This window comes from Dipodascopsis tothii (assembly GCF_038497935.1).
Source record: "Dipodascopsis tothii strain CBS 759.85 unplaced genomic scaffold V1510scaffold_46, whole genome shotgun sequence".
NCBI classification, from domain to species: domain Eukaryota; kingdom Fungi; phylum Ascomycota; class Lipomycetes; order Lipomycetales; family Lipomycetaceae; genus Neoaidaea; species Neoaidaea tothii.
Genome location: NW_027118030.1, coordinates 33 through 12,152, shown reverse-complemented (window position 1 = coordinate 12,152; position 12,120 = coordinate 33). Strand labels below are relative to the sequence as shown.

Sequence of the window (12,120 nt, the reverse complement as noted above, 5' to 3'; positions counted from 1 at the left end):
GTGCGGCGCTCGTCAGCCGCACAAAGTGCGGCGCGCTGCACGCCCTTGGCCCGCCCGGCCGGTGGTCCTGACGCGCTCGGCGCCGGCGCCAGCTCGGCCGAGTGTTACACGAGTCCCGCGCGCTGCAATAATGCCGCTGACGGGCGTCCACCAACATGCCCACCTCCTGTGCAGAGCACAACGAGCACGGCCCGCTGCTGTGCGCGCCGCTTAGCGCTCACTTGGCTGCACGTTCTGTTCTACGCAGCTCTGACGCTTGCTGCGCCTTCTTGTCACCCAGTCCTGCTGTCAGCCGCACGGCGTGCGGCTTGAGGCTCCGTGCACGATCTTCAATATCTGTGTGCTCAGACTTAGCGCAGGATCTCGGCCCATCGCTCCTCGCCGTGCTTGAGGCCACCCCTGCACAAGCAGTCGGTCGACCCGGACAGGTTCCGTCGAGATCCACCAGGCCCTAGATTACAATCTCTATACCATCCGCAAAGAGGTCACTCTCGCTCGAATAATTGCCATCTAGAGGTTGACGTTCCGCGACCTTGCCGACGTAATCGGGGACAATGTTCTTCACGGGATAATTGCCCCGCGAGCTACATGGTCCAAAGTACAGGTCTTCAGGATCTTTTGGAGTAGCATACCCAGAGGGCCCCGTAATGCGCTGAATTCGGCAGCCACCCAAGTTGAAGTGTCGGCGTGCTCACTCGAGCAAATAAAGTACTCCTCTTGCATCCAGCTCGACCTATACGAACCTCGTATAATCTTATACGTGAGTGTATAACTGTTTCGTTCTGACTTTTAATTTCTAGACCCGGATCTATAGCAGCTCGATCACTCAGTGGAAGTAGAATGGCGGCTCGTTGGAGGTCTTCTTTCTGAGCTCTCATCTAGCAAAGCACTGCCTCCACATACCTGCTTTCTCACGTTGAGCATGCTCTCTATGTCACAGCACCACCTTCATTCCCTTCACCACTAATTGCTCATTATACGAAAGGATCTGCTATCTGACCAGTCTAGACCCTTTAGTCTACTCTCCTGACAATCGTCTCCACGACGTCTTGAAAGCCGCTGTCCCGAAGCGAACGCACGAGATACGGTAGACGCAAGGCTACCAGCGTTTTGAGGGCACTTAAGCCCTGTATACAGATGTCCAGTGGAGCTGTTCGGAGTCTTCCAAGTGTCACCCTATAAGCTCCCAGTGAACAACGTAAAACTAGGCGGCATTTCGTTTTTGCCAGGTCCCTTGGTACAGCTGCTACGCGGTCTCAACCGCACTGCCTACATTAATCACCTACTATCGGGCTCGGAAGAGGTCGAGCTAATAACAATTAGAGTTTAGTAGCGCAAACCTTAGCGCAATCCACAGGTCCATGTCAGATGCTCCGACCAGACTTTATTTAAGCCGCACGCACTCTTCTACTGCTTCTTAGCACACCGACTGAGGTCGTTCTCCTGCCCCACGAGTGTCCGCCACGGTCTGGTTACCTTAGAGGCTACTGTTGTACCTCTAGTCAGCCCAAATGCACATCTCACTTCGGCCCGCGTGCGATCTTGCGATTCAATTGAGTGGTAGTCATGTCTTCTTAATGATTATAGGCGCTCTGATCCAGTTGGGTCCCCGCCGATCTTCTTCTGCCTCACTGGTAGCTGAATTTGTGCAGCTTTAGCTGTGCTGCGTGTCGCCTCAGCCAACATTTACTCGGGTCCCCAGCAAAGTAGACAGCAGTCAGCAGCCGCCATTTTTAGTCGAAAGAACAGAGGTTGCTATGGCTGTGTGCCTTGGTATGTCTACAGAACTTTCCGCTCGAGCATGCGATTCGTGTTACCGAGTAAAACCAGCCTACGCTCGGAACTCTGACCTGTTCATTGCCCAAGTACACCTACAGCCCTATGATCCGGCCGCATGAGACTTTAGAGGAACAACACAGGACCAGAGCTGCGGAAGAATTCGAATAACAATGTACATTTGTGCGGCGTACGCGCAGGCTCATTACAGAGCAAGCAGCTATTCCAGATAGCCAGTACTCCATTTCGTTAAAGGTCGTTAAAGGTCCAATGATGCGTCGGTACTACAGAGCGAATATGTGAGGTAGGCAGTCTCCTTCTGGCCTGGTCGAGTGCGACCAGAATCTCCGAAGTGACTCGGCGGGTAGTATTGCAAAGCCCTGTGTCTCTGGATTTTGGGACAGGCATGCAAGCTCTTCGAGTTTGTTGCAAATTAACGAAACATAATTATAGAGTTTAATATCCGAAACTTAAAGAGCCCAGAGAGGCTGACACCCCACAGACTTTGTTATGAATAGTCCTTCATTTCTTAGCTCCAGTCGTACGGCTCCAGCTCACTGGACATTATACTGAGGCATGCAGTTCAGGCATCCGAAAGAAAGCTCTGTTCTGCTCTTCGGTAACGGCGCATCCCATAACACGGTCACGATTGAATATCTGCTCGCGACTGACCGCACAACCAGAGAACAGGATCATATGCTTTGATATAGAGTAGCAGGACCGAATTCGCGACAAACTGTGCTCAGGTTGGTTAGATACGAATAGAGACTACATGCGGACAAGACACTTGTTGCCCAGTCTGAACGTCGTCTTGCATTCTGAGAGTTGTCTCCTCCACTTTGAACGTGTTCTCCCACTTTGAGCGTTTTCCAGACGGCTTTTGTGACACAGAAACCCCGGGCATAGCTGACCAAACGATGTGCTCCTTCAACATTTCACAGGCCCGTTCGCTTGTGCGCAACTTGGCCGCGTAGTGAATCTGAGGTCGTAGAACGCTTAAAATAGGCGAACGATTAATGTGCTTTCAGCCGCCATGTGTGCTGTGGGTTTTCCTAGCCATACACGAGTTCATCTGGCCAATTCTCTGAGATAGCTATCACTAGGGCATCCTGCAAGACTGCGTGGGTGCTGAAGAACGATCTTGTTGCTCTTGTTCAAACTACGTGTGCCCCAAATCCAATTGTCCTTTGCGAAAGTTGCCGCAGGCCTGCGTGTAATCTCAGCCGTAGCACCGCGCTGTCAGCGAATTAGTAGCACAGCAACTGTGAATGAGGCGAGCGCTGGTGCGCTGTGGCGCGCGCGCGTCAAGACGGGTGAGCCGCACGCAGTGCGGCGCATGACCGCGGCCCGCCCGATGCCGGTTGCGGTCCTGAGAGCATGACGCCGGCTCTTCCGTCTGCGCTGTGTCATCTGTCTCTGATTGGCTGAGGGCGCTGACGTTACACCAGCGGCGCGCGCGGTGCGACCAAGCCATGTCCGCCCTGTTGCAGACCCTGTGCGACGCCGTCTCTGCCCACCAGCAGCCCGGCGGCCCGGGCACATACCGCAGCCAGTAACGTGCGCCACTGGCGGCCGTCGCGGCCGCTGCCACGTCGGGTGGCGCGCCGCACGCTGCGCCGGGCGATGCGCCCGGCAGCGCGTCACGCCGCACTGTGTGCGGCGCACGTGCGCGTCTGTTGCCATGGCAACGCACATCGTCAACACCGCGAACGCGCGCCTTCCCGCTCTCCACCAACCAGCACACACGGCACCATGAGACTCGAGGAGCTCATCATCGACGGGTTCAAGTCGTACGCGACGCGGACGGTGATCAGCAAGTGGGACGCCCAGTTCAACTGCATCACCGGGCTCAACGGGTCCGGCAAGTCCAACATCCTGGACGCGATCTGCTTTGTGCTGGGCATCACGACGATGAGCATCGTGCGCGCGCAGAACCTCCAGGACCTGATCTACAAGCGGGGCCAGGCCGGCGTGACCAAGGCGAGCGTGACGATCGTGTTTGACAACCGCGACACGGCCAACAGCCCGATCGGGTTCGAGGACTACCCGCAGATCAGCATCACGCGGCAGATTGTCATGGGCGGCACGAGCAAGTACCTGATCAACGGGCACCGGGCGCAGCAGCAGACGGTGCAGAACCTGTTCCAGTCGATCCAGCTCAACATCAACAACCCGAACTTCCTGATCATGCAGGGCCGGATCACCAAGGTGCTCAACATGAAGCCGGCCGAGATCCTGGCGATGATCGAGGAGGCCGCGGGGACGCGCATGTTTGAGGAGCGCCGGGACAAGGCGCTCAAGACGATGGCCAAGAAGGACAAGAAGGTCGAGGAAATCAACGAGCTGTTGACGCAGGAGATCGAGCCCAAGCTCGAGAAGCTGCGGCGCGAGAAGCGCGCGTTCCTCGAGTTCCAGCAGACGCAGAGCGAGCTCGAGCGCGCGACGCGGGTCGTCGTGGCGTACGACTACTCCAAGTACAACGTGAGTGCGTGCGCGGCAGCGCTGACGGCAGACGGTGGCGGACGAGTGCGGCGAGCGGCTGGCGGCGGCCGAGGCCGAGGCGGCGGCGGTCGCGGCGACGGTGCGCCAGACCGAGGGCGAGATCGCGCTGCTAGACGAGGACGTGCGCCGCGTGAAGGAGGTCCGCAGCAAGGAGCTGCTCAAGGGCGCGCAGTTCCAGGCGCTCGAGCAGGAGCTGAAGGACGTGTCGCACGAGACCGTGCGGCTGGCGACGCTGTACGAGCTGAAGACGCGCGCGGTCGCCGAGGAGGAGGCGCGCGGCCAGGCGCTGCGGCGCACGCTCGAGGAGCTGCGCGGCGCCGGCGGCGGCCGCGCGGCTGCGCTTGACGCCGCGCGCGCCGAGCACGACGCCGCCAAGGCTGCGCACGACGCCGCCGCGCTGGCCGCCGCGCGCCAGGAGGAGCTGCTCGAGACGCTCATGACCGGCGTCGGCGCCAAGGACGGCCAGAAGAGCGGGTACATGGACCAGCTCGAGGACGCGCGCGCGCGCGCGTCGCAGGCGCGGTCCGAGCAGGCGCAGGCGCAGCTGCAGAGCACGCACCTGGCCCGCCGCCGCGACGAGATCGCGCCGCGCGCGGCCAAGGCCCGCGCCGAGAACGAGGCCGCCCAGGGCCGGCTGGCCGCGCTGCGCGCGGCCGCGGCCGAGACCGAGCGCGCGCTGGCGGCGCTGGACTTTGACCAGGGGGCGTACGACGCCATGCGCGCCGAGCAGGCCGCGGTCGAGGGCCGCGTGCGCGAGCTGCGCTACGCGATCGACGAGCTCAAGCGCAAGGTGTCCAACGTCGAGTTCTCGTACGCGTCGCCGTCGCCCGGCTTCGACCGCGGGCGCGTCAAGGGCCTCGTTGCCCAGCTGTTCTCGCTCGACGCCGACAAGTTTGCGTACGCGACCGCGCTCGAGATCTGCGCCGGCGGCCGGCTCTACAACGTCGTGGTCGAGGACGAGGTCACGGGCTCAGAGATCCTCGAGAAGGGCAAGCTGCGCAAGCGCGTGACCATCATCCCGCTCAACAAGATCACGCCGTTCCGGGTGTCGGCCGACAAGATCGCGGCCGCGCAGGCGCTGGCGCCGGGCAAGGTCGACCTGGCGCTCTCGCTCGTCGGGTACGACGCCGAGGTCTCGGCCGCGATGGAGTACGTGTTTGGGTCGACGCTGGTGTGCGCGGACGCGGACGCGGCCAAGCGCGTGACGTTCCACCCCCAGGTCCGGCTCAAGAGCGTGACCGTCGACGGCGACGTGTACGACCCCAGCGGCACGCTGTCGGGCGGCAGCGCGCCCGGCTCGAGCGGCGTGCTGGTCACGCTCCAGAAGCTGAACGAGCTGACGCGCGAGCTGGCCGGCGAGCAGGCGCGGCTGGCGAGCATGAAGGACGTGCTCGCGCAGAACGAGGCCAAGATCAAGCGCGGCACGGCGCTCTCGCAGCAGCTCGACCTGAAGCGGCACGAGGCGCAGCTGCTGGACGAGCAGATCGCCAACAGCTCGGCGTCGGCCGTGCTGGGCGAGCTCGAGCGGGTGGCCGCCGAGATGGCGGCCGCGGACGAGTCCGGGGCGGCGCTGGCCGCGGCGGCCGCCGCCGCAGACGCGGACGCGGCCCGGATCGAGCGCGAGATGGCCGACTTCAAGAAGAACAAGGGCCGCAAGCTCGAGCAGCTCAAGAAGGAGGTCGTCGCGCTGCGCGCGCAGGCCGAGACGCACGCCGAGCACGCGCGCGCCAAGCAGCTTGCGTTCCAGCAGCTCGCGTTCGACGCCGAGACGGCCGAGGCCGACATCGAGGCCGCGCAGGCCGCGCTCGCCGACGCCGAGAAGCTGTGGACGGAGCTGCAGGCCGAGGTCGCCGCGCTGGCCGAGCAGCGCGCGGCCACGGCCGAGCGCCACCAGACCGTCGCCGACACGCTCGAGCGCGAGCAGAGCCGGCTCAGCGGGTTCAACGACGAGATCGCCGCGCTCGAGGAGGCGCTCGCGGCCAAGGCGCAGCTCGTCGCCGACGGCAGCCTGCACCGGCAGAAGCTCGAGCACGCCCTCGAGAGCGCGCGCGCCGAGCGCGCGACCGCGGCCGACCGGCTGCGCACGCTGCACGCCCAGTACGACTGGATCGACGACGAGAAGGAGCTCTTTGGCCGGCCCGGGTCGCCGTACGACTACGCCGGCGTCGACATGGCGCAGGCCAAGGCCGCCGCCAAGCAGCTCGCGGACCGGCTCGGCGAGATGAAGAAGCACGTCAACGGCAAGGTCATGAACATGATGGACTCGATCGAGAAGAAGGAGACCGCGCTCAAGAACATGATGAAGACGATCGAGAAGGACAAGCGCAAGATCGAGGACACCATCGCCTCGCTCGACCAGTACAAGAAGGAGGCGCTCGTCAAGACGTGGCAGCAGGTCAACGTCGACTTTGGCCAGATCTTCGGCGAGATGCTGCCCGGCAACACGGCCCGGCTCGACCCCGCCGACGGCGACGACGTCAGCAAGGGCATCGAGATCCGCGTCTGCCTGGCCAAGGTCTGGAAGGAGTCGCTGACCGAGCTCAGCGGCGGCCAGCGGTCGCTGATCGCGCTCTCGCTGATCATGGCGCTGCTGCAGTTCAAGCCCGCGCCCATGTACATCCTGGACGAGGTCGACGCCGCGCTCGACCTGAGCCACACCCAGAACATCGGCCGGCTGATCAAGACGCGGTTCAAGGGCTCGCAGTTCATCGTGGTCAGCCTCAAGAACGACATGTTCTCGAACGCGAACCGCGTCTTCCGCACGCGCTTCCAGGAGGGCACCTCCGTGGTCTCGGTCGTGTGACCGTTTTGTATATGGCTAGTAATGTCTTGTATTGGCTACGGCGCGCCCGCGTCCTGGCTCTCGAGCCGGCGGCGCGCCTTGAGGATCATGTCCTCGCGCTGCTTGCGCAGCAGCGCCTGCCGCTCCTCGGCGGACTGGCTCCACCGCGGCCGCTTGCCGGCGGCCGCGGCGACGGGCTCGCCGAGCTTGCCCTGCAGGCCGTACCGCTCGATCAGGTTGCTGTGTGCGCCGGACGCGGCGGCGACCGACGCCGGCGCGGGCGCGGCGGGCGCCGGCGCCGCGCCGGGGAGGCTGCCCTCGGCCAGAATCCGCTCGACTGTGGCCTCGACTGACCCCGACCGCTCGAGGTCGGCCCGGATCTGGTCGACGGTGAGCCCGGGCGCGAGGCTCTGGACGACCTCGATCATGCCGGGCGTTACGGCGCGCCGCCGGGGGGCCGGCCGGTTGGGCGTGGCCGCGGCGGCGGTCGGCGCCGGCGCCGACGATGACGACACGCACCACCGGACGACGAGGAAGCCGATGATGATGCACGCGATGAACGTCGTGGTCGTGCTGTCTGTGGCCATTGTGCTGTCTCGTGAGAGAGGCGGAGCGGTGGAGGAAGAGACGTGGCACCACGTGAGCGGCACGTGACGTGACCCGGCCGTCGCGTCTGCCGGCCGAGCCGCCACGCTGGGCGCGTCCGCCCGTCCTGTCCGGCGATGCGGCGCGGCGAGCCGTGGACGGCCGAGCGGCCACAGGGCGCGTGGGCCTTGGAGCCCGATGGCGCGTGGCTACGGCGCGGCTTGCTCTGGCCTGGGGTAGGCCGAGCCACCCAGCTGTATAGTTAAGCCACACCGGCTGTATGCCATGCGGCAGAGCTGTATAGTTAAGCCACCGGCGGCGTGAGCCACAGCACAGCCGGCGCCGGCGCCAGCCCTGCCCGCGGCAGCCACACCGGCGGAGCCGTTGCCGGACGCTGCCGCGTAGCCCAGGCGGGTCGCTGCTGTATAGCCGCAGCGGGCGTCGTCGCCGTATAGCTGCAGGCGGGTCGTCGCCGTGTAGCCGCAGGCGAGTCGCTGCCGTGCTGCCTTATAGCTGCAGGCGGGTCGCTGCTGTATAGCCGCAGGCGGGTCGTTGCCGTATTGCCGCAGCGGGCGTCGTCGCCGTATAGCTGCAGGCGGGTCATCGCCGTATAGCTGCAGGCGGGTCGTCGCCGTATAGCTGCAAGCGGGTCGCCGCCGCATAGCCGCAGGCGGGTCGTCGCCGTATAGCCGCAGGCGGGTCGCTGACGCATAGCCGCAGCGGGCCGTCGCCGGGCAGCCGCCGGTGGGCGCTGCCAGCGCTCCGGGGCGGCCCGTCGCGGATGGCTCGGAGGCAGCAGCGCGATCTACGCCACGGCCGAAGCAGGTGCCCGACAAGTCGCCGCCAGAGCCCCCCATATAGCCGCACGAGCATATAGCCGCGCGGCGTCCGCGGCGCTGTCGGCCGTGCGGCTGCGCGCCGCACTCGGTGCGGCGCGTCACGTGCATGGAAGCCTCGAAGTTTCGAGAAATGCCCAGCATGCCGCGCGCTAGCACGCTTGCGGCGCCAAGCGCAGCACCACTGCGCAGATAGAGCCGGGATGCCCGGGTAACGAGACACCAAATTTTCCGTCCGCACCGCACTCTCCTCCAGATCATCAGCATGTCCATCTCGCTCGGATCCAGAGCGATGCTGCGGCCGGTGCGTCTGGCATCGGCAGCGCGGCGGCCATGCCCGGCGCGCACGGCGCGGGTCCGGCGCGCAGTGCCGCGGCCGGCGCGGGCGTTCCACGCCAGCGCCCGTGCCGCCAACGTGCCCAAGGACCCGTACGGCGCGCTCGGCGTCGGCAAGTCGGCGACCGAGAAGGAGATCAAGCAGGCGTACCGGCAGCTCGCCAAGAAGTACCACCCCGACGTCAACAAGGAGCCCGGCGCGGACAAGAAGTTCCACGACGTCCAGGCCGCGTACGAGCTGCTGTCGGACCCCGAGAAGAAGGCGCAGTTCGACCAGTTCGGCGCCGGCGCGTTCGACCCCAGCGGCGGCTTCGGCGGCGGCGGCGCCGGCGCGGGCGCGTACGGCAACCCCTTCGGCGGCGGCTTCGGCGGGTTTGGCGGCTTCAACGCGGGCGCGCAGGGCTTCAACTTCGAGGACATCTTCAGCGCGTTCGCGGGCGGCGCCGGCGGGCAGGCGCGCGGGCGGCGCGGCAACGTGGTCGAGGAGTACCGCGGCGACGACATCGAGGTGCTCGCCACGATCTCGTTCGTCGAGGCCGCCAAGGGCAAGACCGTCCAGGTCGACTACCACCCGCTGCTCAAGTGCGACACGTGCACCGGCACCGGCCTGAAGACGGGCCACAAGAAGTCGACGTGCCCGACGTGCCGCGGCACGGGCACGCACGTCCAGATGATCCAGGGCGGGTTCTCGATGGCGACGACGTGCCCGACGTGCGCGGGCGCGGGCGTCTACATCGACCCCAAGAGCGAGTGCCCATCGTGCCACGCCAAGGGCACCAAGAAGACGACGCGCAAGACCGAGGTCGACATCCCGGCCGGCATCGAGGACGGCATGCGGCTGCGCGTGACCGGCGAGGGCGACACGCCCGACGTGCTCGCCAGCGCCAACGTGCGCCTCCACCGCGGCGACCTCTTTGTGCGCGTCAAGATCCGGCCGCACGCCGAGTTCACGCGCAAGGGCGCCGAGCTGTTCTACACGGCCGAGATCCCGATGACGACGGCGGCGCTGGGCGGCCGGGTGCGCATCCCGACGCTCGACGGCGCGGCCGAGCTCAACGTGCCGGCCGCGACCCAGTCCGGCACGGCCGTCACCATGTCCGGCAAGGGCATGCCGCGCCTGCAGCGCCGCAACCAGTTCGGCGACCTCAAGATCACGTTCAAGGTCAACACGCTGCGCCCGGCGACCGAGCGCCAGGTCGAGCTGCTCGAGCAGCTTGCCGACGCCTTCAACGACCCGACCGCCAAGCGCCGCGCGCCCAAAAACGAGTAGGTGTGTGCCGCCGCGCGCGCTGCTGACGACAGCCCGGGGACGTTTGAGCGCGCGCGCCGGCCGGCCGCGCCGCGGCCGCGCCCCGCGCCGGCCGCGCCGGCCGCCGCGGACCCGCCCGTGGGCCCGCCCGAGCCCGACGCGCCCAGGCCCGGCCTCGTCCGCCGCGCCATCCGCTGGCTGCTCGGCCACTAGACATGCTCTGCATCCGCATCGCCATGCTGTAAATACTACGTGCAATGTATATATCTCTCCAGTTGACGCCTAGATTACATATCGTACACTCGCCGCGCTCACTTGGTGATCAGCGGCAGCTTGAGCGCGCGGTCTGCGTCAGCCTGGCCCCGTGCCCACGTACCTTGGTTCTTGACCGAGTACAGAAACCCGGCGATCATGTCGGTCTCGCGCACGTTCTGCGCCTGGAAGTGCTTCTTCACCGCCGACGCCAGCTCCTCCTTGGGCACCCGCGTCCGGTGCTTGTACGACCACGTCTTCTTGCCGATCGACCCGTTCAGCAGCATCCCGTCGTTCGACAGCGCCGACGGCGTCGTCAGGTTGTGCGACGTCCGGTACTTGCGCAGCGCCGTCACCGGAAACGTGTCGAAGTTGAGCTGCCGTCAGCGCCGTCTGCGACTCACGTACCGGGTCCAGGTTGGGCGCCGTCTCGGCGACGACCGCCGCGACTGGCTTCTCGACGGCGGCCGCCGTCGCCGGGCCCGTCCCGCGCTTCACGCCGGCCGCCACTCCGAGGCCGTTGGATCGTCCCGAGCTCGTGGGTGCCGACGGCATCTTGTCTTGCTGGATGGCTCGCGTTTTCTGCGTTGTGTTGGCGAGGAGAGGCGGTGGGCGAGCTTCGCCGAAAATTGTCGGCCTGGGTAAGGAATTCCGGCCGTTGCGCCGCGCCGCCGCCACGCCCGCCGCGCCGCGCGGCCGCGGGCCCGCACGGCCGCCCAGCGGCTGCCGCCGCGGCCGCCGGGCCGGCCGGGCCCGCGGCGCCGGGCCGCGGCGATCGGCGGCGACGCACCGCGCCGGGTAACCCCATCGGCGCCGGGAACCTTAACCGCGCATTGTGCCAAATTGCCTGTCCGGGCTAGCCGCCTGCATTAAGATTCACCCATCATGCACCTTGCGCTAGCGGCCCTACGTGCAGCCGCGGTCTCTAGACCGGACGGGGCAACACCCAAAGGTGCCTGGCGGTGGGCCGGACGGCCGGCCAGCGCGCGGCCGCCAGCGCAGCGGCTGCTGCCGGCGGGCGGGCGGGGCGCAGGTGTGGGCCGCGGGGGCTGCGCGGGCCGGGTCGCACGAGACACGCGCCGCACGTCATGCGGCGCCTGTACCCCTGCATGCAGCCGCAGCGCATGCGGCGCCAGCCGCCCAGTAGGGCGCGGGCCAGCCGACGCGGGGCAGCCGGGTGCGGCTCGCGCGGCTCGGCGAGTCACCGGCGCTGCCGGAGGCGCCGCGTGGCGTGCGGCGCGCCGCGGTGAGCCGCACGGGGTGCGGCGCGCAGACCGCGAGGTGCCTCCGGCGGCGACTCCGCCGAGGGTGGTCTGCGGGCACAGCCGCGTGGGTGCGGCGCGCCGCGGTGGCCGCACGCGCGTGGGCCGCGAGCGTGCCTCCGGCGGCGACTCCGTCGAGGGTGGCCCTGCGGGCAGCCGCGTGGCGTGCGGCGCGGGCGGTGAGCCGCATGGCGTGCGGCTCGCACGCCGGCGCCCGGTGGCCGCACGCGCGTGGGCCGCGAGCGTGCCTCCGGCGGCGACTCCGTCGAGGGTGGCCCTGCGGGCAGCCGCGTGGCGTGCGGCGCGGGCGGTGAGCCGCATGGCGTGCGGCTCACACGCCGGCGCCCGGTGGCCGCACGCGCGTGGGCCGCGAGCGTGCCTCCGGCGGCGACTCCGTCGAGGGTGGCCCTGCGGGCAGCCGCGTGGCGTGCGGCGCGGGCGGTGAGCCGCATGGCGTGCGGCTCGCACGCCGGCGCCCGGTGGCCGCACGCGCGTGGGCCGCGAGCGTGCCTCCGGCGGCGACTCCGTCGAGGGTGGCCC

The 12,120-nt window shown here is 66.9% G+C and overlaps 4 protein-coding genes across 4 annotated transcripts; 2 read left to right on the top strand and 2 right to left on the bottom strand.

Moving 5' to 3' along the window:
* Positions 1 to 3,528: 3,528 nt before the first annotated feature.
* Positions 3,529 to 7,081, top strand: V1510DRAFT_370455 (RecF/RecN/SMC; the record flags this gene model as incomplete). The annotated part of the gene is made up of 2 exons (XM_066931440.1): positions 3,529 to 4,257; positions 4,289 to 7,081. The coding sequence occupies 2 exons, from the start codon at positions 3,529 to 3,531 to the stop codon at positions 7,079 to 7,081; spliced, it is 3,522 nt and encodes a 1,173-aa protein (XP_066786656.1).
* Positions 7,082 to 7,116: 35 nt separating this feature from the next.
* V1510DRAFT_423394 (uncharacterized protein) lies at positions 7,117 to 7,647 on the bottom strand (the record flags this gene model as incomplete). The annotated part of the gene is made up of 1 exon (XM_066934934.1): positions 7,117 to 7,647. One exon carries the CDS (start codon positions 7,645 to 7,647, stop codon positions 7,117 to 7,119), a length of 531 nt encoding a protein of 176 aa, XP_066786655.1.
* A 1,099-nt stretch (positions 7,648 to 8,746) lies between these two features.
* On the top strand, positions 8,747 to 10,279 carry V1510DRAFT_405130 (uncharacterized protein; the record flags this gene model as incomplete). The annotated part of the gene is made up of 2 exons (XM_066932310.1): positions 8,747 to 10,083; positions 10,120 to 10,279. 2 exons carry the CDS (start codon positions 8,747 to 8,749, stop codon positions 10,277 to 10,279), a joined length of 1,497 nt encoding a protein of 498 aa, XP_066786654.1.
* Positions 10,280 to 10,313: 34 nt separating this feature from the next.
* V1510DRAFT_423390 (uncharacterized protein) lies at positions 10,314 to 11,012 on the bottom strand. The gene is made up of 3 exons (XM_066934933.1): positions 10,727 to 11,012; positions 10,443 to 10,695; positions 10,314 to 10,412 (listed from the first exon to the last, which is right to left on the bottom strand). The coding sequence occupies exons 1-3, from the start codon at positions 10,871 to 10,873 to the stop codon at positions 10,378 to 10,380; spliced, it is 435 nt and encodes a 144-aa protein (XP_066786653.1). The 5' UTR covers positions 10,874 to 11,012; the 3' UTR covers positions 10,314 to 10,377.
* Between the last annotated feature and the right edge of the window lie 1,108 nt (positions 11,013 to 12,120).

Excerpts from the sequence above, each read along its gene's own strand:
- V1510DRAFT_423390 (XM_066934933.1), bottom strand. The coding sequence starts at position 10,873 with ATGCCGTCGGCACCCACGAGCTCGGGACGATCCAACGGCCTCGGAGTG. Across the intron at positions 10,696-10,726 it reads CGGCGCCCAACCTGGACCCG|CTCAACTTCGACACGTTTCC; the intron begins GTACGTGAGTCG and ends CGCTGACGGCAG. Across the intron at positions 10,413-10,442 it reads GTACTCGGTCAAGAACCAAG|ACCGCGCGCTCAAGCTGCCG; the intron begins GTACGTGGGCAC and ends AGGCTGACGCAG.